Consider the following 26607-nt stretch of genomic DNA (forward strand, 5'->3'; position numbering starts at 1 on the left):
GTTCCAGCCGTTGTTTAATGAAGAAAATAAAGCAATGATTGAAGCTGTACTGAAGTGGAGTTTGAATGAAAATCCTTAACAGGTTATGGGCCCAGACAGCTTCGGTCACCGCTAGTGACTAATGACGGACAGAAGTGGCAGAGAATGAGAGCCAACTTGAAGATAAGTACCGGGCAAAGTTACGAGGAGCGTCGCGACGCAATACGCGAACGCTAGAGCTAAGAGCTAAGTGCTAACAAGCTAGCAGAAGAAAAGACCGCAAAACACGTGCAGAGATGACGAACAGAGGAGCCGCAGGGATGCTATCGCCGCAACTGTTTTTTGACGGAAGAGATGATAAGCATGACCTTTGGGAAACGAGATTGCTTGGTCACTTGCATATCTTAAACCTGAAAGAGACTATTTTGCATGAGCCCACGGATGCTAGTGAAGAGCAGTTAGCTCTAGACGGAAGGAAGAATGCTGACTGCTATGCCGAACTGATAAGACTGATAGATGATAAAAGTCTATCTCTAATCAGACATGACGCTGCTGATAAAGGCAGGGAGGCACTGAAGATATTGAAAGAACATTATTCGGGAAAAAGCAAGCCAAGAATAATAAGTTTATACACATCGTCGACCAAGCTGCGGATGGCAGACAACGAAAGTGTCACAGGCTATATTATAAGAGCGGAAAATATTATCACTGCTTTGAGAAATGCAGGTGAAGCTATGAGTGATGGACTAATCATAGCCATGATACTTGGTGGACTACCGGACATGTTCAGGCCTCTAGCTGTCCATGTGACACAAAATGAAGACCAAGTTACATTCACAGACTTTAAGAGGAGGCTGAGAATCTATGAAGAAGCTGAAAGGATGAAAACGGCTGAATCAACGGACAATGTAATGAAAACACACATAAAACATAGCAAGCAAAATATGAATACACACTTTAATAACAAAAGACATGAAGATGTAAGTGTGACATGCTACAGCAGTGGAATAAAAGGACACATAGCAAGACAATGTACGCGAAAAGTGTGGTGCAGTTACTGTAAAAGCAACACACATAAAGAATCCCTGTGCAAGAAAAAGGGAGATCAAGATGGTGCCAGAAAAGTTGCAGAGAAAGAGCAAGAAGGTGATGACGACCATCTCTTCATGGCGAAACATACAAAGACTGAGAGACCAGCTGACAACATCAAGATGAAAAGCATCATGGTGGATGGAGGAGCAACCTCTCACATTGTGAACGACATGAGCAAGTTTGTGAGTTTCGACGACACATTTCAGCCAGAGACCCACGCAGTCGAGCTGGCAGATGGGACCGAGTGCAACGGAATCGCCCAACGCAGAGGGACCGCTGTGATTCATCTCCTGGACAGCACCGGACGACAACACAGAGCACAGCTTCGGCAAGCACTCTACATGCCAACGTACCCCCAAGACATCTTCTCAGTGGCGAGAGCAGCGAATGGAGGAGCAACAGTCACGTTCAAGAAAAAGAACAGTCACATGATCACAAAAGATGGCAGCAGGTTTGACATTCATGAAAGTGGCAATTTGTATTATTTATCAACTGTTGAACAGAGTGTTGATAAATGTAAAGTGTCCCACGACATACAAACCTGGCATGAGATTATGGGTCATTGCAATTATGAAGATGTACAAAAATTACAAGGTGTTGTAAAAGGCATGGTGATAAATGGGAGTGTGGTCAGACCAACACAGATATGTGAAGTGTGTACGAAAGGAAAATTCACACAGAGTAGAAATAGGGAGCCAGACAGAAAAGCTACAAAACCATTACAGCTAGTCCACACTGATCTAGCAGGTCCAATGCGAACCCCGAGCATAGAGGGACACAGATACGCTCAATCTTTTACAGATGACTACTCAGGTACAATGTTTGTGTACTTCCTTAAAGCTAAAAGTGATGCAGTTCATGCCACAGAAAGATTCTTGGCAGACATAGCACCTTATGGTGAAGTCAAGTGCGTCCGTTCAGACAACGGCACTGAGTTTACAACTCAAGTTTTCCAAGAACTGTTGACCAAGAATAGGATAAGGCATGAAAAGTCAGCGCCCTATTCGCCACACCAAAATGGCACAGCAGAGAGAGGTTGGCGAACTCTCTATGACATGGGCAGGTGTTTACTGTTAGAGAGTAACTTACCAGATAAACTATGGAACTATGCTGTACAGACAGCTGCTTACGTTAGAAACAGGTGCTACAGCAGACGCACAAGAAAAACTCCATATGAGATGTTTACAGGCGTGAAACCGGATGTTTCCAAACTGCAGAAGTTCGGGTCCATCTGTTTTGCCTACAAACAAGAGAAAGGGAAGTTGGATTCCAGGTGCCAGCAAGGTGTTTTTATAGGATATGATAAAAACAGCCCAGCTTATCTGGTGTACTATCCAGACACAGAAAAAGTCCAAAAGCACAGGTTAGTGAAATTCACAACCAAAACAGCAAATGAAAAAGAGACACAAACATCTGAAGCACACATTGAGTATTGTGATAGAGATGTACAGCCAAAAAGTCATGACAATGGAGAAATGGTTGATGAAAACAAAGAAAATGCATCAAGTCATGATAAGGAAAGTGATGTTTCGGAGACTGCTCCAAAACAGACTGAAGTGTCTCAGCAAGAAGACGATGCTGAGAGAACAAGGCGGAACCCAAAGAGGGAAAGAAAGAAACCAACTTACCTACAGGACTTTGAAACGGAAGAAAAGGTAGACAAACTACAAACATGTATTGACTTCTGTTACAGAGCAGTGTGTGACATTCCTCAGACTTACAAGGATGCCATTGCTTCAACCAACTCAAGGCAGTGGATCAATGCTATGAAGGAGGAGATGCAGTCACTGGAGGAAAATGAAACATTCAGCCTCACCCATCTTCCACCAGGCAAACGAGCAGTGGGGGCAGATGGGTGTACGCACTCAAGAGTAACACTGATGGAACAGAAAAGTACAAAGCAAGATACGTAGCAAAAGGCTACAGTCAAAAACAAGGAACTGATTACGAAGAGACATTCTCACCTACTGCTGATATGACCAGTGTGAGGGTGATCATGCAGAAGGCAGCGCAGGAGAATCTGCTGCTGCATCAGATGGACGTTAAGACAGCATATTTACATGCACCTATTGATTTTGAACTTTACATTGAGCAACCAGATGGTTACGAGACATGGTCAGACACAGGTGAGAAACTGGTGTGTAAACTGCATAAGTCTCTCTATGGTCTCAAGCAGTCCGGAAGAAACTGGAATGCTATGTTACATGCATGTTTGATCAGAAATGATTTCACACAGAACCCTGCTGATCATTGTGTGTATACAAAAGAAAAACATGATGAAAAGGTAATCCTCATTATATGGGTTGATGATTTGATAATAGCAGCTAGCAATGAAAGTGTATTAACAAATGTGAAAACAATGCTAACTGAAAAGTTCAAAATGAAAGATCTGGGAAGACTCAGACATTTTCTGGGAATAGACTTTGAGCAAACAGAAGGCCAAGTTGTTATGTCACAGAAAAGATATGTGAACAAAATACTGAAAAGATTTGAAATGGAAGACTGTAGGGCAAGAGAGACCCCATGTGAACCAAAACTTGACTATTCAGAAAATGCTGAAAAAATGACAAATTCAAGAAAGTACAGAGAGGCAGTGGGAAGTTTAATATATTTGTCCACATGCACTAGACCAGACATAAGTTTTGTGGTCAGTAAACTCTCACAGCATTTTGATGATCCAACTGAAGAACACTGGAGCACTGTAAAACATGTCTTTAGGTACCTTAAAGGTACAGCAGAACAAGGTTTATGCTTCAAAAGAAATGACACAAGTAAACTAGGTTTGAAAGTGTACAGTGATGCAGACTGGGCATCAGAGAGAGCAGACAGGCGCAGTATCTCAGGTTATTGTGTCAGTTTATGTGAAGGAAGCTCTCTAATTTCATGGAAATCAAGAAAACAACCAACGGTTGCACTTTCTACATGTGAAGCAGAATACATTGCCTTAGCATCAGCTATACAGGAATGTATATATTTGAAACAGCTACTTAAAGGAATGGACAAGTACCAGTATGCACAAACAAAAGTGTACGAAGACAACCAAGGTACTATTGCACTTGCCAAGAACCCTGTAAACAGGCAAAGATGTAAGCACATAGACATCAAGTATCATTTCATCAGGGAGATTGTAAACACTGGCAAGATACATCTGGAGTATTGTCCTACTGAGCAAATGCTTGCTGATGTAATGACAAAACCAGCAACTAAACTGAAACTGAAAAGGTTTGTCAAAGATATGTTTGGTACATAAAAGTAAGTACAATTTTGTGTTCTCGGGAAACCCATTAAGTGTATACATACATGTGTACCAATTGTTATTATAGTTACATATTTAACCAAGTAGCTGAGTGTGTAGAAGCTGTTGGATGAATCATTTTATCATATTTGGTTGTTCAAGCAAAGCGAACTACACAAAATTAAATGTATATGGTATTGTCTTTTTCAACATTCCATTTATATTCATATTCATTATTGGGTCTCACACACACACACACACACACACACAAAAGACTAAGAGCACGCAGACGCGGAATGGTTGGAAAGAAAGCCACAGGATGTTTGGGAAATGTTGCGTGTTGATCTTCATAATAATAATAATAATCTCTATTTATATAGCGCCTTTATAGACCAGGGTCACAAAGCGCTTTGACAGCCATTCACACATACTGATGGGAGTAGGCTGCACCACATGGCGCCGAATCTGCCATCAGGGTAAAGCGTCTTGCTCAGGGACACAACAACACAAGCTTGTCTGGAGCTGGGATTGAACCTGCAACCTTTTGGACTGCAGGCAACCACTCTACCATCTGAGCTATGACGCCCCTTATGACCCCTAGGGATCATTTCTATAGTTCTTAACTTAAGAAATGTGTTTGTAAAGTGTTTGGTGTCACTAACCATGATGAAGAGTTGTGATATTCCTTCCTGAGTGTGAAGCAGACAGAGAATAATGATTCACTTCATATGTTCTCTGTCATTGATGATCCTTCTTTACTTCCTTGTGCAGTATTGAGAGGAATATGATCAGAGCGGTGATTGAATGTCAAAGTTAAACATAAACAATAAGCATTGTCAGGAGCATCTGGGTGAACATCAATGTGATGTTGTGAAGAAGCTCTCAATAGAACCTGATACATTTACTAAATAACCCCCACAAACAGAGACATTTCTAAATAATTCACATTTTAAACAAAGGGGTCAAGCATTCTTCCGTGATTTGGACCCGAAAGACGTGTTTCGAAGGACAGAGAAAACACCTGTAGCGGCGCAGACAACGAAGCTAGGAGCCAACATGGCCGACATGGATCTCATCCTGCAAGAACTGAGAGGGTTCTGACAGGAAAGTAAAACTCAATTTCAATCATTAAAAGAAGAGATGTCGGAGCTAAATACAAGGATGGAAGAGGCAGAGGGACGGATGGTGACGGCAGAAGAAAGGCTTCAGAACGTCGAGGAAGTTTATACGGAGATGCTAAAGCTACACGCGAGAGTCGAGGAGAAGATGGTGGACTTGGAAAGTCGATCTAGAAGAGAAAAGAAGAAAAGAATACGGATCTATGGTGTTCCGGAGGAGGCTGAGGAGTCATCCTCCATGATAACTTTTGTGGAGAACTTGCTTCGTGAAGGACTTGGGATGACAGAAAGCAGAGGAGCTGAGGATGGAGAGAGCGCACCGGTCCACTAGACCTCCATCATCGTCAAGTTTCTGAGTTTCTCAACGAAAGAGTCGATTCTTCCCAAGGTGTGGCAGAGCATAGGATTCTCCTGGAAATCTAACCAAATAAACATGGATCAAGATTATCCTCCAGCCATCATCAAACAGCGGTGCGAGTATGCAGAGGTGCGCAAAGTCCTGAAGGAAAACCAAGTTCAATTTCAGACTCTCTTCACGGCCAGACTACGAGTGAAATACAAAGACGGAACCAGAACCTACGCTACAGTGGAGGAAGCAACGGAGGATCTGAGAAAATGGAGATACGACGTCACACTTGCATGTCAGTTCCTGAGACCCTCCTTTGAGAGTCACTCAAGTTGTTTATTAAGTTGAATGTAATATTGAGTTTGTTAGATTTTCTGGCTTTGTTTATTTGTTTTTGGTTTTTGAGGGGGGAGGGAGCATACCAGTTTTGTGAAATTGTTCAAAAAGGACACCAGTAATGGATAAAAGATCAATAAATATTGTTTTGTTCAATATTAACGGCGTACTCAACGCAGTTAAAAGGGCGAAGATATTGTCAAAAACTTGAGAAAGATAAAATGCACATTGCTTTCTTACAAGAAACACATCTTGATGACATAGAACATGGTAAACTGAATAAATCAGGATTTAAACACGTCTATTATGCTTCTCACAGTTCAGGAAGAAGGAGGGGAGTGACAATCCTCATAAATAACACAATTACCAGCACATCTCAGAGTATAAAGATAATGAAGGTAGATTTATAATAATTACAGGTAAAGTTGAAGATGATTTGGTGAGTTTCTTTAACGTGTATGTTCCACCTGGGAGTGACTAGTCCTTCTTTAAACGTTTACTTGAAATAATGACAACAAAAAGCCAAGGGATGTTGATTTGTGGGGGCGACTTCAATCTTCCACTTAACCCCAAAATGGACTCATCTAATGGCAAGTCAGACACAAGAAAGATCAACAATAAGTTCAACAATATTATGGAAGAAGTGGGAATTATTGATACTTGGAGAGAGTTGAACTCAAAAAGTCGAGAATATATACATTACTCAGCAGCTCATAATGTTTACTCTCGTGATCTGTTGTTATCTGTGAAATAGGCCCTAGTAGTGTTTCTGACCACGGTCCTGTCTATATGACGTTTGTCTGGTCAAAAGCTTAGATCTACAGTTTGGAGACTAAATTCAAAAATGTTAAATAGCCACGCTATTAAAGATAAACTGAAAGCTGAAATTGAAGATTATTTAGAATTAAATGATAAAAAGGAAGTATAACCACCAATATTATGGGATGCTCTAAACAAAGGCTGTGTTGAGGAGTAAAATAATTTCTATCTTTTCATATGAGAAGAAACTCAGACAACAAGAACTTATGGAATTAGAAGACAAACTGAGGACAACTCAAATGAAACTCTCTCAGTCCTTAGATGATGACACTCAATTGAAAGTTCAAAAACTAAGAAAAGAATTAGATCAAATAAATACACATGAAATACAAAAAAAACTACTTTTCACCAAGCAAAAATACTACGAGGCTGGTGGAAAATCTATGAGGCTCCTGTCCTACAAATTGAGAAAACAGCAAGCTGACCGGTCTATACACAAAATCAGAGACCCCACAACTAAAAAAGTGGAAACTAATCAACAAAACATTCAGAAATGTTTCTTAAAATGTTATGAAAAGCTCTATTCTCAACCTCTAACAGCTAATGTCCACCAGATTGACAAATTATTATCCCAAATAGAGCTTCCAAAGGTTAACAATGAACAAAACGAAAAATTAACATCAAAAATCACAGAAAATGAACTTTGATCAGCAATTAAAAGATTAAAAGGAGGGAAATCCCCCTGAACAGATGGATTTACCTCCGAGTGGTGCAAAATAATGCAAGATCAACTAACTTCTACACTCCTGAGAACATTTAACTGGGTTTTAGAACATAAAGTTGTACCTCATGGAGCGAGGCGATCATATCTGTCATTCCCAAAGAAGGGAAAGATAATATGGAATCTGGGAATTACTGTCCAGTGAGCGTTTTGAACATTAATCATAAACTGTCCACCTCCATACTAACAAGAAGAATTGAAGCAATCTTACCTAAATTAATTCATGAGGACCAGACAGACTTTGTTGGAAATAGACAAACTCAAGATAGCATCAGGAGAGCATTACACATTATAAGACAAGCTGGGAATCAAAACTTGGAAACGCTGTTACTGAGTCTGGACGCAGAAAAGGCGTTCGACTCAGTAAGTTGGTCATTTTTATATAAAGTTTTAGCAAAAATTTGTATTTCATGAAACTATAATTGATACTTTTGCAGCATTATACAAAACACCAATGGCTAGAATTAAATGAATTGAGATTTAACAAAATCATTTGTTCTGAAGAGAGGAAACTGACAGGGGTGTTGTGCGTCACTATTGTTTGCCATTTTCATAGAACCTCTGGGTCAATGGATAAGGCAGAGGACAGAAATCCAAAGAGTCATGATGTCCACGGGGGAGCAAAAGCTTGCGTTGTTTGCTGATGATTTATTGTTGACCATAACACAACCTTCTCAGACACAAGTGATGGAGATGCTAAAAGAATACGGTCTATTATCAGGCTACAAAATTAATATTGATAAAATCAAGTTCTAACACTGAACTATGACCCACCATGAAAAATCAGGAATATGTATAACTGGAAATGGGATGCAAAATTCTAATATTTAGGGGTGTCACTACCTAGAGACTTGCTGAGACTGTATGACATCAACTATGGACCTTTGAGTGAAAGAATTAAGTTGGATTTACAAAGATGGGCAACTATACCATATTTAAATCTTCACTCAAGGATAGACTCCATCAGGATGAATATTCTGCCACGAATATTATATCATTTTCAATGTCTCCCGGTCAAAATTCCACCAAAACAATTTATAGAATGGGACAGATTAATTTCAAGATTTATGTGGGAGGGGAACAAACCCAGGGTCAGATATAAAACACTGCAATTAAGTAAAGAGAAGGGAGGTATGGGCCTGCCCTGCCTTCAACATTATTACCATGCAGCACAGTTGAGGCCCTTAATCTGTCTCTGTTCAAGATCTTACACTGCAGGTTGGAAGAACTTGGAAGGTTCTAGCGTAAATGGTGTTCCATTGATTGCTCTCATAGCAGAGAACAAGCTACAGGATGAAATGAAGGTTGCAGATCATACTTTTACTACTTACTCCTTTTTTACTACTATACTTTTTAAGGATTTTCCTAAAATCTTGGCAAGAATTGGTCAAGTCCTGCCACCTAGGGGATTCCCCGAGGATCTTGAGGTGGTGTGCTTTTGACTCCGATTTTGTGCCCAATAAAAGGGACGGCAGATTTAAGACTTGGATCTCAAAAGGTTTAACTGATTATCAATCATTTATTCACAAAGGGAATTTTCAGAGTTTTGAAAACCTTAAGAAAAAGAGGATTTTTACAGATACTAAAAAGTCAGAAATTATTTTAATCAAAATTTGAAAAAGCCAATTGATGCATGTGGAAAAGGATTACTAGAGATTTTCATTTCATTATTGGAGGCAAATAATAGCAATAAAATAGTATCTAAATTGTACAAAGGAATTCGACAATCTAAACAAGAGAACACAGGATATATAAAGCAGCGATGGGAAAAAGATGGAGATATATCAATCACAAATGAGAGCTGGGAAAAAAATGTATCATCTACAATGGTTTTCAACAAGATCAAATACATGGCGGGAGTTCTGTTGGAAGAATATTATTCCATTTTTTATCACACCCATTCAAAAATACACATGGGCACGGATGAAGCATGTTGGAGACTTTGCGGGTATAATGGAGCAAATCACTGGCATGTGTTTTGGAGCTGCAGTGGAATCAAAGCTTTTTGGACAGAGATCCACAGCCATTTAAACAACATTTTTGGTGTGAATCTTCCCTGTAAAGGTGAAAACATGTACCTGGGTGACTAACCAATAGAAAACTGTAATAATGGAGAGAAGAAATTGCTTTTCATATTGTTGGCAGCAAGTAAAAAATGTATCACGAGGAAGTGGTTACAAGTTGAACCACCCACGACAGAACTGGATAGACATCGTTTACGACATCTATAAGATGGAGAAGTTATCCTTTGCACTCCAAACAGATATGAACAAGTTCTACAAGATATGGACCAAATGGACAGAATATGTCAAACCAATTAGAAGCAATTTAATTAAAGGAAATATGTCATTTTATTTTCCATATTTGCCCTGCTTCAATGCATTTATTGATTTTCTTTTTCTAACTCTTGAAAAATATAAGTATTTTGTAAAGTAACTAGTTTGATGGGTATGTTCCCTGGGGTGTGTTTTTTTAAAATATATTTTATTTTATTATTATTTCGCATTTCTTCATATATTTCATCTTTCTTTTCCACTCAATACTTTATACTTGAATGTACCATTTTGTTCTGAAAAATTAAAAAAAAAAAAATCCTTTAGTATCGGTGGATCCAGATGGTAATGCACAACAAACTCCAACAACAACAAAACCTCATAGGCAAAGATTAGAAGAAAAAGTTCAAGTTAACACTTAAATTCTTTAAAAAAGTTTAAAATCAATCATTGTGGACAACTTGTGTTATAGTAGCTCTATTTTACAAAGTATTTCAGCACCAACTGTATTTAAATTGATGTCATGTCATTTCCCAACTTTTAATGAACGACTTTAGAATGACCTTCAGTGGAGAAACAACACAAACTTTCACCAAGGAAGGTCACATTACTTCTTCCCAAGTATTTTATTTAAACCGAAGAACTTTGATGTTTCTTGGGCTGGAGTCGAACCCACAACTGGATCACAACCACCAGAACAATTGTACTGAAAGCAAGAGTGTTCTGAACTTGACAATCCTTGAGCAGTTCTATCTAGATTACATTTGAAATGGTGTCTCAAAGCATTTGTTTCGTTTCTCGACAATCGATTAAATGATTTGTTCCAAAAATTGATTTTTTTTTTACTCATGAATTGAGCAGAGTGCAGGAGCAGAAAATTCAAATGCCAAACAATTCATATACAAGGGCCTTAAAAGATCTCCATGATCCAGAACATCACTAGAACTAAATGATAAAAGTTGAATGCAAACTTTTTTATTTATTCAGATTAAGACCCTGTAAATATTTACAATTGGTTTAATCTTCAATCAACATGTTCATTTAAATTACAAGGTAAAGCTCTGTCTAAATACAGCAGTGATACAGGAGGGATTGATTTTGTCTTGACCTTTATTTTTCATTGTTTTATGTGTTTTTTTTGTTTCTATATGTACACTCTGTTGTTGTTGTTTCTTTGGTATTGCAATAGATTATTTTTCTGAATTTACTGTCTCTTGAAAAAAAAAGAAAAAAAAGAGCATATACGTAACATTGCTGTGTCTGCATATTTACATAGTTGCCTTTACATCAGACCAACATTGCCTGGAATGCCTGTATTGCATACTTGTGCTCGATACAAATATTTTAAATTGAAAAAGTAATATCACGCTCCTCAAGAATTTATCAGCAGGATTCTACATACATAGAACACATTTAATACTTGATGGTCAGACAAAACTGAGTTCTAAGGAGAGACATTTGTTGTTTTAACTTCAGGTCTGTTTGCTAGAACAAGATCTAAGGTGTGGTTGAAACAGTGAGTCAGGGCCAAGAGATCCATAAAATCCTCCTATAGAGAGTGTCACATGTCTTTGTAGAACCATGGAAACAAAAATAACCTGTTGATTTTGAAACCGTGTGAAACGTACAAAGTATGTTTGTCTCATATATGGGCAATAAAATCAACCGCTATCAGTGAAAAAATGATAATGCAGAGAATAATGATTCACTTCATATGTTCACTGTCATTGATGATCAGCGCTATATAAATACAAATGACTTACTTCTTTACTTCCTTTAGGAGTATTGAGAGGAGGAATACGATCAGAGTGGTTGTTTGTTCTGCTAAATGGTAAAAGCAATTTAGTTCAGGTGAAATACTAATTTTCTACTCAGCCTCATGTTGTTCAACAGTTGTGATTCATTTTAGAATAATGGGTTCCTTTTCAGAGTTATAGTAAAAAAAATGTTTGTTCATTTTAAAGAAGCAAATGACGCTCAATGGTCTTTGTCCACATCTTGTTCCAAAATGACAAACTTAAAATATCCAAATACTAGTGATGGTCTGGTGAAGCTTCATGAAACAGTGTCTTTTCATTTTTCCAGAACAATTGTTGTCGTCAAGGCTTCAGTACAAGAGAGATGTTACAGACGAGCACCACAGAGGTTTGGATATTTTTTAATATCAATTTCAACAAAGACAAAAAGACCTACAAACTATAGTCTTTACATTAATATGAAAATACATTTTTATTTTAGTTAAAAGTTATAAAGAATTAAATTAAAAATGTCGCTTAATAGTATATGAATTAGGAAGTAAAGAAGGATCATCAATGACACAACATATGAAGTGAATCATTATTCTCTGTCTGCTTCACACTCAGGAAGGAATATCACAACTCTTCATCATGGTTAGTGACACCAAACACTTTAGTAACACATTTCTTAAGTTAAGAACTATAGAAATGATCCCTGAAAGTATAGTCTTAACTTAACTCTGCACCAACATCACACTCCATCCTCACACCAAACCATTACAGTGACGGATGCATAGTTTTTGAATTTTAAAATGTTACTGTCATTCATTTGATTGCAAAGATATGAGACTAGAAAACATACTTTGTAGTTTCACAGTTTATACACAACATGTATTTATAATCAAAAGGTTATCTCTGTAACCAAGGTTCTACGATGATGTGTGACACTCTCTATATGATGATATATATGATTCTATGGATAACCTCTCTTGACCCTGACTCTGAAAAAGAACGATGCATTCACCAATGCTTTCCATGTGACCTGCACTGAAACACACCAGTAATATATTCATGCAGCCTGGTGCTTGAATCATGTCAAGTTATAATTGTTGTTGACTTTAACATCCATGTGGATATGGTTCATGACAGCTTGACAACTACGTTCAATTCCATAATATATTCAATTGTCTTGATGGTTGACTGTTTCAACCACACCTTAGATCTAGTTCTAGCAAACAGACCCTGAAGTTAAAAATCACAAATGTTTCTCCTCAGAACTCAGTTAATCTGACCATTAAGTATTAAATTGTTAAAAACAAAGGAAGGAACGAAGTGGAGAGACTGCCATCTAATGGACTCTGAAAATAATGACACTGCTTCATGAAGCTTCATCAGAACATCTCTGCTCTTCTGGTCACATCAGCCTGTCACAGAGATCAGGGATTAGTTTTGCTGGAGTTCCCTGTCAGAGACTCACACAATCCTCAGGTCTGGGTTTATTTCTTTCAAGTCTTTGTCAGTTTACTTCTCTTCTGGATCCACAACTTGAATACTGGGTATGATCTTTGACCTCTTGTGTCCCGGCAGCTCCAGGTTCTGCTCCGTGATGCTGCTTTCATCCTCAGAATCCCACGACTCTGAAGAGTCTACATACATAGTCACTCTCAGACCCACTTAGTTCCACCAACGCCACCTCCTGAAGATGTTCACACAAGTCATGAGATTTAGAGTGAGCTCCACGTTTGAATTCAAGAACACAAATCAACACTAACCATCTCAACTCTTCCATCTGCTGCTTCAGTCTCTTGTCTTCTCTGCCATTTGTGGAAGGAAACTCTGCAGCCGGCTCAGAGAAACATCTGTATATATTGATGTATCAACTTTTTCTCACACCCCGAGTGGTTTGTAAACATGCAAGACGGACATAAACGATGTATTTCAAACAGGAAATTATACTTTTATTCTGTCCATCAGTCTGAGGCGACCTACCTGAGCGACGTGGCGGCAGATAAAGGCGAGGAGGAGCCGTGCAGAAGCTGACCCGTCCAGTGCAGCTGCCAGGACCAGACCTCAGCTCTGTCCTGTGACGACTGCAGAGCTAATGGCTTCAGCCACACACACACTCTGGAGAAGGAACGTTCACCATCTCTAAACGCTTTATCTGACTTGTCGTGAATCCAACTATGAACATGTGACTGAGAACGACTACGACTTCCTGTTGACGATCTATTCTATTTCCTGTGATTCTGGTGAAACGTGTGCCTGAGAATGTTTTCTGTCTGAATTGTGGAACTAAAGCATTTGCTCAGTCTTCACCAGGACCAGATTAAAAGTATCTTGTATCACAGTTGTCTTGGTTTGGACCTGCATGATGATGAACTCACGTTTGTAAATGACTTGTAACGTAACACATCCATATCACAGCAAATAAAAAAACACGTCTTGACCAGCGGTGGACAATTTATAATGAGGTCAAATTAAATACTGTTGACGAAACAAAATGTAGAATAAAAAACGAAATTAATCTAAACTGTGATCATTGCCATGACATTAAAACAACTATATCAGGTTATTTTATTATGCATTACAAACAATTGTAAACATTAAACAATATAGTTTAATACAAGGGAAAATACATTTGAACAAGAGTTGTGTTTGATGTTAAAATTCAAACGTTTTTTCAATTATTAACATTCTGACTTAGGTGAGCGACTCACAGCTAGGGGGCGATCTAGGTGGATTGTTGTGGTGTCCTCTTCCACGCTGCAAACAGAAAGCAGTTGAGTGCAGTGAGGGCGTGACACACAAGTCTCATAGAGGCACACCTGACTGGTGCAGGTGCTCGGGGGGCGGAGTCAAACATCCACACTGGGCGTCTCACCACACCTGTCCAAATGTGTCGTCAGTGTTGCACATTTGAGCTCTGGCGGGATCTAAGATGGCGGCACAGGTGTGGCGTGAGATCGGCGTCTCATGGTTGTGTAACCTGATGAAGTTTGACTTGAGAGAAGCAGGTCAGAGAGCAAACCTCCACAAACACATTCAGCCGACTCAGCAGGAAACTTTGAATCAAGTTTCTACATGTGAATTGTCGGCACAAGCTCTTCTGGATTTTTCTTCTACACAAAAGTGGACACAACTTATGTGCACCTGTTCAGCACAAGACGAGTTGATCAAAGCAATACAGTCATATTTAGGACATGAGTTGATCAGGAAACAGAAGGAGAGGTCAGAGATGTTGACCTTTCATAACAGCTGCACAAATGGATTCTTTCTGAGCCTCCACTGACCCTCAATGACAAGTGACTTTACTGAACATTTGGAGTCCAAACACATGTGGACGTTTTCTGTCCATTTATTTGAAGATCAAAACACACAAGAAATGAAGCAGCAGTTCAACTATGTTTGACAAGATTCTTCACCTCTGACATCACAACTGACGCTTCATTAACTAGTGTCTACACACCAGGAAGAAAACACACAAACTATTACATGAACACAAAACTGTCTGTGCGTGTACTTGTGTGTGTGTGTGTGTGTGTGTGTGTCTACACATTCATAAATTTGTCACTGTGTGTCTGATTTTTTTTTCCATTTTGGTTTTTGCATGTTTGTACTTCTGTTTGTTATTTGATGTGTAAATACATGTGTTTGTTATCTTTTTATTTGTGTGTGCGCCTATTTTCAGGTTTGTTCAACTGTTTCCGTGAGTGTGTTTGGGCATGTGTGCCTGATTTTGTGTGTCAGTACCTGTTTTTAGACTCTGTTTGTCTGTATATATTTTCCGTGTGTGTATCATTTTGTCTACAGAGACATCTGTGTGTGTGCGTTAGTTGTTGTGTGTTAGTGCTTTTGTTGCGCCAGAGAAGCATGTGTTTAAGTATTTATGTGTGTGCATTTCTGTGTAGTAGTAAAACACATGTGTGTGTGTTTGTCATTGTGTGTGATTGCTTTTTTGTGTGTGTGCGTGTTTGTGCATTTTTTGCTTTGGTAAAGCATACGTGTGTGTGTTTGCAGTTGTTTGTGAGTGCATTTTTGTGTGTCAGAGATGCATGTGTGTGCATCCTTGTGTGATGGTGAAGCATGTGTGTGTTTGTGTGTGATTGTGAGTGAGTGCATTATTGTGTTTTAGAGAAGCATGTTTGTGAGTGTTTGTGTGTGTGCATTTATTTGTGTTAAAGTGAAGCATGTGTGTGAGTGTTTGTGTGTGTGAGTGTATTTGTGTGGTACAGAATCGTGTGTGTGCATTTATCTGTGTGTGTGTGTAGTTTTCATAACGGCTCAGATCACATGACATCCTGATGTGAGTTTCAAACACATTTCCAGTGAAGGAACAAAGATCAGCAGCTCTGACGTCTGCAGAGTCTCAGAAGAAAAAGACGTTTCTTGGTCGATTCCTCCTGAAACACGGAGACAGAAAAATGTATCAACTTGTAAAATCATGCGTGAAGTGAGTCTTGAAGAAAAGTGACAATTATCATCCACTGACTTTAGTCTCTGTCCACGGGCGGATCCTTCAGATGGTCCAGCTCCGAGCTGGGGGCCGCTGTAAGATCACAAACCCTGTTAGCTTGTGTGCTTCTCACCAGCAGATGAAACTAGTGTCAACACTGATGCTAGCATGCTAGCACTCTGTCACATGGTCAACATCTGAGCTGAGACAAGATCATGTACTTACAAGACGAGTCAGAGTCGCCTGAAATGGAAAGAAAGAGGACAAATTACACCTGAAGAAGATGAACATAGAAGAGTTCCTCTGACCTCTTCTCATCTCTGCTGACCTTCTTTGACCTTCTATTCTTTCTCTCCAGTATCTGGAGATGATCTGGATCAAATCACAAACTCTCACCTTTCTTCTTCTTCTTGTAGATGAAGTATCCAACCACTGTGAGCACCAGAGCGGAGGCAGCGACGGCGGCCATGATGATGTACAAGGTCAGGAAAGTCCTGGCTGTGGATGGAGAGCAAAGTAAGTGGAGACATGATCAGGTGACCAGTGTTAGAGACGTGGTGGGGCCTCATTCAGCAGATCCATGCTGACCACACCTGGACTCTCATCTGGATGAAAGAAACCTCTGGAGACACCAAGAAGGTTCTGAAGACTCTTACCGTTGGTCAGGATGTTTGACGGATCCAGTTTGGTGACCACGTCTTCCGGAATGCCGTCCAGTTGAAACACACACTCGTACCTGGACCAGTCGTCAGACGGGAGTTTCAGGTCCACCATGTTCTGGAAGGTTCCGTCAGGGTTGGGGAGGATCTCTCCGTGTTCCACGTCCTCGTGCAGCTCCTCTCCGTCTTTGGTCCAGAACAACATGGCTCTGTCGGGGTAGAAGCCTGTAGCGTGGCAGGTGACCGGAGAGCTGGCTGTCTTCTGGAGGAGAGACACTCGTGGACGCTCTGAAGGGAGAGACACCACACTTCAGAGAGAAAGTCAAAGGATGGACAGAGAATGAAGGAGAGGAGGAGGAGGGAGGACAGGGGTGGAGGTGAGGAAGAGAAGATAAGAGGAGAGAGAGAGAGAGAGGACATGAGGAGAGAGAGGAGGGAGAGAAGGAGGAAGGAGAGCAGAAGGAGAAGAAGGTCATGGAACTACCTGTTCTCATCAAGGTTTTGCTCCCAAACTTCACAAACTTCTTCAGATAGTTTGGACATTCCTGGGTGTAATAGAACTTTTTCTCTTTCTTTATGCCTTCATTCTGGTCCCACTTGTGTTTGGTGATGACGGCCTGAGGACTCGGAGCGACCCAGGTCAGAGTCTGAAGGTCAAACACGATGAAGTCTTCTCCATCATAGCCGTACTGTTCATAACCTTTGACCTCTCCAGTCTCATTGTCCCACTCACAACCGTTCATTATCTGAAAGATGTGAACACCTGAGAGAGAAACCAGAGTGAGACCTGATCTACTCCACTGTGATCTACTCCACTGTGATCTACTCCACTGTTTAATACTCCACTGTGGTCTACTCCTCTGTTTAATACGCCACTGTGATCTACTCCACTGTTTAATACTCCACTGTGATCTACTCCACTGTTTAATACTCCACTGTGATCTACTCCACTGTTTCATACTCCACTGTGGTCTACTCCACTGTTTAATACTCCACTGTGGTCTACTTCACTGTTTAATACTCCACTGTGATCTACTTCACTGTTTAATACTCCACTGTGATCTACTCCACTGTTTCATACTCCACTGTGGTCTACTCCACTGTTTAATACTCCACTGTGATCTACTCCACTGTGATCTACTCCACTGTTTAATACTCCACTGTGATCTACTCCACTGTTTAATACTCCACTGTGATCTACTTCACTGTTTAATACTCCACTGTGATCTACTCCACTGTGATCTACTCCACTGTTTAATACTCCACTGTGATCTACTCCACTGTGATCTACTCCACTGTTTAATACTCCACTGTGGTCTACTCCACTGTGATCTACTTCACTGTTTAATACTCCACTGTGATCTACTCCACTGTTTAATACTCCACTGTGGTCTACTCCACTGTTTAATACTCCACTGTGATCTACTTCACTGTTTAATACTCCACTGTGATCTACTCCACTGTTTCATGCTCCACTGTGGTCTACTCCACTGTTTAATACGCCACTGTGGTCTACTCCACTGTGATCTACTCCTCTGTTTATTACTCCACTGTGGTCTACTCCACTGTTTAATACTCCACTGTGGTCTACTCCACTGTTTAATACTCCACTGTGGTCTACTCCACTGTTTAATACTCCACTGTGATCTACTCCACTGTTTAATATTCCACTGTGGTCTACTCCACTGTTTAATACTCCATTGTGATCTACTCCACTGTTTAATACTCCACTGTGGTTTACTCCACTGTTTAATACTCCACTGTGGTCTACTCCACTGTTTAATACTCCACTGTGATCTACTCCACTGTTTCATGCTCCACTGTGGTCTACTCCACTGTTTAATACGCCACTGTGGTCTACTCCACTGTGATCTACTCCTCTGTTTATTACTCCACTGTGGTCTACTCCACTGTTTAATACTCCACTGTGGTCTACTCCACTGTTTAATACTCCACTGTGGTCTACTCCACTGTTTAATACTCCACTGTGATCTACTCCACTGTTTAATATTCCACTGTGGTCTACTCCACTGTTTAATACTCCATTGTGATCTACTCCACTGTTTAATACTCCACTGTGGTTTACTCCACTGTTTAATACTCCACTGTGGTCTACTCCACTGTTTAATACTCCACTGTGATCTACTCCACTGTTTCATGCTCCACTGTGGTCTACTCCACTGTTTAATACGCCACTGTGGTCTACTCCACTGTGATCTACTCCTCTGTTTATTACTCCACTGTGGTCTACTCCACTGTTTAATACTCCACTGTGGTCTACTCCACTGTTTAATACTCCACTGTGGTCTACTCCACTGTTTAATACTCCACTGTGATCTACTCCACTGTTTACTACTCCACTGTGGTCTACTCCACTGTTTAATACTCCACTGTGGTCTACTCCACTGTTTAATACTCCACTGTGATCTACTCCACTGTTTAATACTCCACTGTGGTCTACTCCACTGTGATCTACTCCACTGTTTCATACTCCACTGTGATCTACTCCACTGTGATCTACTCCACTGTTTAATACTCCACTGTGATCTTCTCTTCTTCTCTGAACTTGTATGATCTACTCCAGTTTCCTCCTCTGATCTACTCTGTATACAAGATTGATGGTTCAGGATGTAAAAAGGTTGAACATGATTCAGTTTAAGGTCAAACATTGATTTTAAAGACAACAAACCTCCAGTTTGGTTGAATCTCTGTTTTGCTACTTCAATGTTGTTCTTCTGGACCTGCTGTTCATTATTTAAGATATTTGTGTCTCTCTCCCAGTACTGAGGATCATCTGCTGTGACCTGGATCATCCAGTCTTGTTTGGGTACTTTTCTCCTGGTGTTGCTGTCGTAGTGTTCCACTTCAACTCCGTCCACATAAGTGACAGAAACAAACTCTGGGAAGTTTTTAACTCCAGCAGACGCAGTTTTGAAAAACTGCATTGTGTGAATCACTGTGAGACACAAAAACAAAGTTTAGATCTTCTCTGGTTCTGATGACACAACGTTGTGATGCAGCAGAACAATCACATCTTCTACAAAGACAAAGAGGTGAAGAACAGAGGGACAGTCAGCAGTGACACAAAGTTCACGTCCACACACGGACACCAGCAGAACATCCTTCACACTTCACTCTCCAAGAACCCTGGCTAACTGGGACACAACTATAGAAGAAGAAGAAGAAAAAACTATTAATATTAATAACAATCTGAAATGTAATAAATATTTATAATAAAACAAATAAGGAATAAAGAGAATTAAAAGAATAAATGGATGAATTAAGAAGAAACAGGAGCAACAATGTTGAAAAAGATCAAACAACTAAATTGAAATTGTTTTTAAAAAACGCATAGATAATAAAATATTAAAACCAAGTTCATGGAACAAATCTAAGAATGATTGATAGAATAAAGATCATTGAAGGACATTAAGGTTAATGATGAACTTAAATAACATGAGTTTATATCAGTTTATAAATAACATGTTTCTGAAGATTACTGTTCAACATGATTGTAAATGTTTCATTTAGATATTTTAAGTCCAAACACAAGTTCAGAGCAGCTGCTTCACTGAGTTGCTCCAATAAACTGTGAGATGTGATAATATGTTGAAGTGAGCTGAGCTACAAGGTTGTCTGAACATGCGCACTTAAGAAATGCGACACTTTCTTTGTTTTTATTTCCTCATTTTAGTTCATGATAGACTTGTTTACTAAAGTCAAATCAATGAAAATTGTAAAAGCTCTTCTTGTGAGTCAATGAATCTCCTGATGGCAGCATCGTTTAAAAACAAGTGATCAGCTCATGAAGCAAAACTCTGGAGTCACTTTCTGTTCAGCGTCAAACAAGTTCCTCCGTCAATCAACAGAAGTGACTCAACAGCGCCACCAGGTGAGCACCTGACATTGAGCTCGGATCTACTTTTCTGTGTACGACTTCTTCACGGTTCTGAGATGAAAAGTGAATCAGTGAAACACTTTGACTCCTCTGAGAGTGAAAAGGTCATGAAGGTTGTAGTGAAGAGTATTTGGAGAAATAAAAGGTGACGCAGGTGTGAACACATGAAAGTGGAGGAAGGAGACTCACTCGCAGTTGAGCTGTGGATCCACACAACAAGCACAAACAACACCTTCTTCATCTTCAGCTCTTTTCTGGAGACTAGGATCCAACAAGTCTTCAGGTCGACGAACGAAGTACAAGTGAAAGTAAACAACAGACGCAGGAAGAAATATCTGAGCCAATGAGGATTCAGTGTGACGTCACGTCCAGATGGAAAGTGAAAGTAAACCAAACATGTTATTATGACTATTTTCTGTGACAAAAACTCCACTTTAAACTTTATTATTATTTCTTAGAGTCGTTCTTCTGAACCTTAAAGTCACGCAGAATGTGAACTATGGAATACCAGGAGTGTCAAATTAAAGTGAAGAGAAATAAAAGTGGATTGAATTGCTTTTTATTTTGACATACGATGATTTATATGTATAAACTTTCTTTCCTTCCTTTCTATTCTCTTTTATTCAGAAAAAAAGTTTTTCTAAAATATTACTATGAAAGTAAAAAATAAACGAGTTTTTTGTGGAGACGAGAAAAGCTTCTAGTTCCCTCTAGTGGTTCAAACATGACATTGAGCTCAAACAGTAAATACATTTGAATGATTTTCAGTCATTTTCATCAATTCAAGAACCATTTTTATCATTATTTTACGGACAGACTTTCTGTAGTTAAAAAAACACTTGAACTATCTTCAGTTCCCTCCTGGTCAGTGAGCTCTTGGTGCTCTACGATCTCTCCAACATTGTATGGTCTCACAGGAAGTAAAACCCCTGAGTTATCTATTATAACCTCAGGTTCTGCGAGTTGGTGCGAAGCCCTCCAACGGTTTCGCTATGGGTTTACCCCGAGGCACCGCCTCGTCTCTGAGAAAGCTTAATGAACTCGCCACCCAGCAGGGGGCAGTACCTTCCTATAAAGGCGGGCAGCACCCGCCGCACTTTCTCCAACTGAAAACTCAGCGAGAAGGGCGGCCGCTGGGCGACGAGGTTGGAGGGCTTCGCACCAACTCGCAGAACCTGAGGTTATAATAGATAACTCAGGGGTTCTGCTTCATTGGTGCTCCGCCCTCCAACGGCTTCGCTATGGGTTTACCCAAAAGGCGAAGCCTGACGGGATAAATGTACCCCCAGCTGGACGCCGCTCCTGGAGCAGCATCACTAGGGCCCCGCCGGCCCAGGGTCCAATCCCACTTGAGCCGTGGGCCCTGAGGGGGGCACAACAGCGCTCAAGACAGTATGAGCTACTGATCCCGCCGTTACGTCGAGGAGATAGGCCTTAGCGAAGGTAGACGTGGGCGCCCAAGAGGCAGCAGAGCAGATATCCTCTGCTGCCACACCCCGCAAAAGAGCCACTGAGGCTGCCACGCCACGGGTGGAATGTGCCCTCAGACCGCTAGGAGCGGATCCACCCGCTGCTCGGTAGGCACGGATAATGGCCGATCTCACCCAATGAGAGAACCTCTGGGGGGAGAGAGCCTCTCCCCGCCGGCATCTACCGTGGCAGACAAAAAGGGCATCAGAGCGCCTAAACTCGGCCACCCGCCGCAAGTAACAGGCCAACGCCCTCACTGGACACAACAGGTGGAGACGCTCCTGACCCGGGTCCGAGTGAGGCGGCGGGTGAAGGGCCCGCAGCGTGAAGGTCGTCGCCCGGAACAAGGAACTCAGAATCTTCGGGCGGAACGCTGGGTTAGGACGCAAAGACACCGAAGACTCCTCGACGCCAAAGGAAAGACACTCAGGGCTAATGGAGAGGGCACAAAGCTCACTTGCTCTCTTCGTGGTTGTTAGTGCCAGAAGGAGCGATACCTTGAAGACAAGATATCCAATGGGACTTGGTCAAGAGGCTCGAAGGTCGGCCCTGTGAGAGAGTCCAGTACCAACTGGAGATCCCACTGAGGGCTGGAAGGCCTTGCAGGAGGTCGAAGCCTGCAGGCACCCCGCAGGAAACGCGCCACCAAAGGGTGGGCGCGAACCGAAGCACCCTCAAAACCGACATGCCTCGTCGCTATGGCTGATGCGAACACTCTCAGTGTCGCCACAGTCCGCCCGTTATCCAGCAAATGTTGCAGGAAAGACAGGATAGCGGAGACCAAACAAGAGCTGGGGTCCAAGGACCTGTCTGAACACCAGCGGGAGAATATCCCCCACTTTGAGGCATAAAGCCTACGTGTTGATGGGGCCCGGGCGTTCTCCAGCGTGTGGAGAACGTCCGGGTCCAGGGTCCCGATCAGCTCGTCCCGTGCAGGAGCCACACCTTGAGAGGCCGGCCCAGCACCGGGGGCGCTGTCAGTGTCCCCCCCCGCCTGACACAGGGCAGCGGGGCCCCAAGGGATGGCCCACGGGGCCCCGACCGCCATGCGCACCAGCTCTGGGAACCAGAGCGCCCCCGGGGAGTCTGGTGCCACTAGAATTAACCTCAGCCCCCCCCCGCCTCGTCCTCCGAATCAGGGGGAGAAGGAGCCGCGGAGGAGGGAAGGCGAACAGCAGACCGACCGGCCACCTCGAATGGGCTAAAGCGTCCACGCCTAGTGGGGGGCGGTCCGAAGCCCTGAGGGAGAACCAAAGAGGGCATTTGAAGTTCTCCTTGCTGGCGAAGAGGTCTGCAACCGGGTGACCGAATCGAGACCAGATCTCGCTTGCCACTGCCTCGGACAGACCCCATTCGTCCTGGACGGCCCCCCTCGACAGTCTGTCCGCTACTGCATTCAGCTCGCCCGGGACGTGCTGGGCTCTGAGCGAAAGCAGGTGACAGTCCGCCCACAGCCAAATCTTCCTTGCCACACACAGAAGGGCTGGGGATCTGACTCCACCTTGGCGATTTACGTACGCCACGGCGGTGGAGCTGTCTGAAAATACTAGGACGTTGGACTGTGACAGTTGGGGAGAGAGGTGAAGCAGGACATTGTGAATTGCCTTCAGCTCTAGCCAGTTTATGTGTCTGAGCACCGGACTGCTCCAGACCCCACTGGCATAGGCCTGACCCGAGGTGCCTCCCCAACCTGTCAGGGAAGCGTCTGTGAACACTTGAGTGTAACGAAGGACGCAACCCAATGGAACTCTCCGCCTGAGGTTGGCGTGAGAGTTCCAGAACTGGATGTCCTGCAAAACCCGAGCGGGAAGGCGCACTTTCCGACCTCTTTCCCGCTTGAGGTCTAGCTTGAGACGACCAAACCATCTCTGAAGCTCCCTCATGTGCAGCAAGCCCAGCCGAACAACCGTGTGGGCTGCCGCCATGAGCCCCAGGAGGGACATAACAGTGCCTGCTGTTGTCACGTGACACCGAGCTTCCAGCAACTGTGTTGTCAGTCGGAGAATGGGCTGGATACGCACGTCCGGGAGGCGCGCGTATCCTTCCTCCGAGTTCAACAGTACCCCCAGGTAAACTAACTGTTGAGCTGGAGTCAGAGCGCTCTTGCTGAGGTTCACTGTGAACCCCAGGGTGGCAATATGGCTCAACACCTTCTGTGTGTGAGCGTAACTTTCTGCCTCTGACCTGGCAAGGATCAACCAGTCGTCCAGATAGGTCAAGATCCTTACCCCACTCACTCTCAAAGGCTCCACTGCCGCTTCCACACACTTGGTGAAGGTCCTGGGTGCCAGAGAGTAGCCGAACGGAAGTCGAGTGTACTGAAACACCCGACCCTCGAGGGCGAAACGCAAGTACTTTCGATGTCTCTTGACTATCGGTATGTGAAAGTACGCGTCGGTCAGGTTGATAGATGTCATCCAATCTCCTGGACATACACCTGAAAGCAGTTTCTTGATCGTCAACATGCGAAACGGGCGGGTAGCTATGAACTTGTTCAAATAGCTGAGGTCCAGAATGGGCCTCCAACCCCCGGTCTTCTTCGCCACGAGGAAGTACCGGGAGTAAAACCCTGACATCATCTCGGCTGCAGGGACCAGTTCTACGACCTCCTTCTGCAGCAGAGTAGACACCTCGTTTCTCAGACAGGATAGTTTCTCCTGCTCCACCATACGCGTCCAGAGAATCCCTGAAAAACGCGGGGTTGACGGGCAAACTGTAGCGCATAGCCCCGCCTGATTACTCCCCCCAGCCAAGTGGGTCCTAGAAGTAAAACCAGGCGACTCCAAGCCGAATAATGTTCTGTCAGAACCGCAGCCCTGGCGAACCTTGGGTAGTCCTCCGGCCCGCCCCCCAAGGGTGGGCCGTAGACGAAAGGGCATCACAAAAGCCGCGTCTCTATCTCTTGAATCCACAGAGCATGTACTCGAGTTGGATTCACTAGAACCCCCACTCTCATACATAAAACCGGCTCTGTGGGAGAAGCGCGCAAGTGTGCGTGAGACACCTCAGATGCGCGTCGTGCGTGTTCCCTTCCCCCCCCGGAAGTCTTCCCAACTCCCTGAGCACTTCTTAGTGTAACCGGAGCTGACAAAACCCGAGATGTGGAGGAATGTGCTGGAGAATTAACCCGGAGCTGAAGTGAGTTAGGTCGCGCGCGCGTCGGCACCGCATCACTCACCCGGTTTCTGTACATTCACAAGCTCCGCTGGCGGTCCAGACCTGCTCGTCACTCGTGAGATCCGACCGCCACGCACCTCTCCAGTTGATCGACCAGACGGGGCGGAAGTTCTTCGCCCTCGCCTGGTCTCAGGACGGCGAGAAACACCAGGTTGCGTCAGTTCCATGGCGTTTCTCCGCCGCCAAACGTGACGTCCTCCACGGTGCCAGTGCTTGTAGACAGCGCTGTATGGGAAGGAACAACCTCCGGTCAACATAGACATGTCTGGACTAGTTCCACTCACCTCCGCTGTCAAGCTCTGTCGGGCACGAGCGCTGGTCGACGCGGAAGTAAACACAGCTGACTCAGCCGGTCTCGCGGACCTCTGCTCGTCTGTAAACAAAACACATGTGGTTGGAGTCTGCCCCTCATTCGTGTGGACAGACTCCGTTATTACAGTCTCGGCATGACCCGGGCGAAGGGGTTTAAACCCTCCTTCGAACTGTGTTCTGAGAGGAAACTCTCGCCGTCTATGAACGGCGGAGCATGTTAGCTTAGCATTAGCGGCGAAAGTCTCTAATGACGCCTGTGAATACGTCACACTCACAGGCGGAGCCACATGCACACTACTAACATCTCTCAGAACGAACCACAGAAACGTCATACGTTCTCTTGTTTTATTCCCGACACATTCCCTTGAATGAATAGGGAGGGGGAGGAGCCCTCGGCCGTCGACTCTGCTGCGGCTGCTGGCTCCCCGGCTCGCGCTGCGGATCTTGGCGACGCTCACTCGTCGCACGCCGCCGCTGTTGCCGATGTTGTTGGTGCTGCTGGGGTGTTTGGTCTCTGCGCTTCCCCCCAGCACCAGATGATGATACCGACGAACGGGATCTCCTTCTCCGCGTATCCCCGTCGCGCCTTGTCATCACGCCAAACGTGACGTCATCCATGACGTTTCTCCGCCAAACGTGACGTCATCCATGGCGCCGGGATTTCTTGACAACGCTCATCGGCGGTCAAACCCCGTCAGCGCATGTCAACACGGAAGTAAACACAGCTGATCAAGCCGGTCTCGTGGACATTTGCTTATCAGGCCGACGAACGGGATCTCCGTCTCCGCGTATCCCCCGTCGCGCCTCGTCATCACGCCCATGCAGGTGATGGCGGAGCTGCCAACATGTTGGAACGTGAGCTTGTCGAGTGCAGCTCACAGGACTGCCATGTTGCTTTCTTAAACAACACGGCAGTCCTGTGTTGATCATAATCATGATCTGAGGCGGCGTGGGTCGACAAGCCTCGAACGCTTCCCATCAAA

The 26607-nt window shown here is 43.1% G+C and overlaps 1 protein-coding gene, 1 long non-coding RNA gene, 1 other non-coding gene and 1 pseudogene across 3 annotated transcripts; 1 reads left to right on the forward strand and 3 right to left on the reverse strand.

Annotated features, from left to right (window-relative positions):
• The first annotated feature begins 4891 nt into the window (after nt 1-4891).
• LOC148074843 (small nucleolar RNA U3) lies at nt 4892-5104 on the forward strand. Its single transcript, XR_015712014.1, has one exon. It is a non-coding gene; the product is annotated as a small nucleolar RNA U3 (small nucleolar RNA).
• Nucleotides 5105-12188: 7084 nt separating this feature from the next.
• Nucleotides 12189-12386, reverse strand: LOC148074844 (small nucleolar RNA U3; annotated as a pseudogene).
• A 932-nt stretch (nt 12387-13318) lies between these two features.
• On the reverse strand, nt 13319-14173 carry LOC148074845 (uncharacterized). Its single transcript, XR_015711871.1, has 3 exons — nt 13645-14173; nt 13428-13514; nt 13319-13351 (listed from the first exon to the last, which is right to left on the reverse strand). It is a non-coding gene; the product is annotated as an uncharacterized LOC148074845 (long non-coding RNA).
• A 2394-nt stretch (nt 14174-16567) lies between these two features.
• On the reverse strand, nt 16568-19727 carry LOC148074846 (class I histocompatibility antigen, F10 alpha chain-like; the record flags this gene model as incomplete). Its single annotated transcript, XM_087795101.1, has 3 exons — nt 16568-17055; nt 17252-17530; nt 19457-19727. Coding segments are annotated over 3 exons (951 nt in total), but the record flags the coding sequence as incomplete, so codon positions are not given.
• Nucleotides 19728-26607: the final 6880 nt, after the last annotated feature.

This window comes from Callionymus lyra, chromosome 7, assembly GCF_982586985.1.
Source record: "Callionymus lyra chromosome 7, fCalLyr1.hap1.1, whole genome shotgun sequence".
Classification (NCBI taxonomy): domain Eukaryota; kingdom Metazoa; phylum Chordata; class Actinopteri; order Syngnathiformes; family Callionymidae; genus Callionymus; species Callionymus lyra.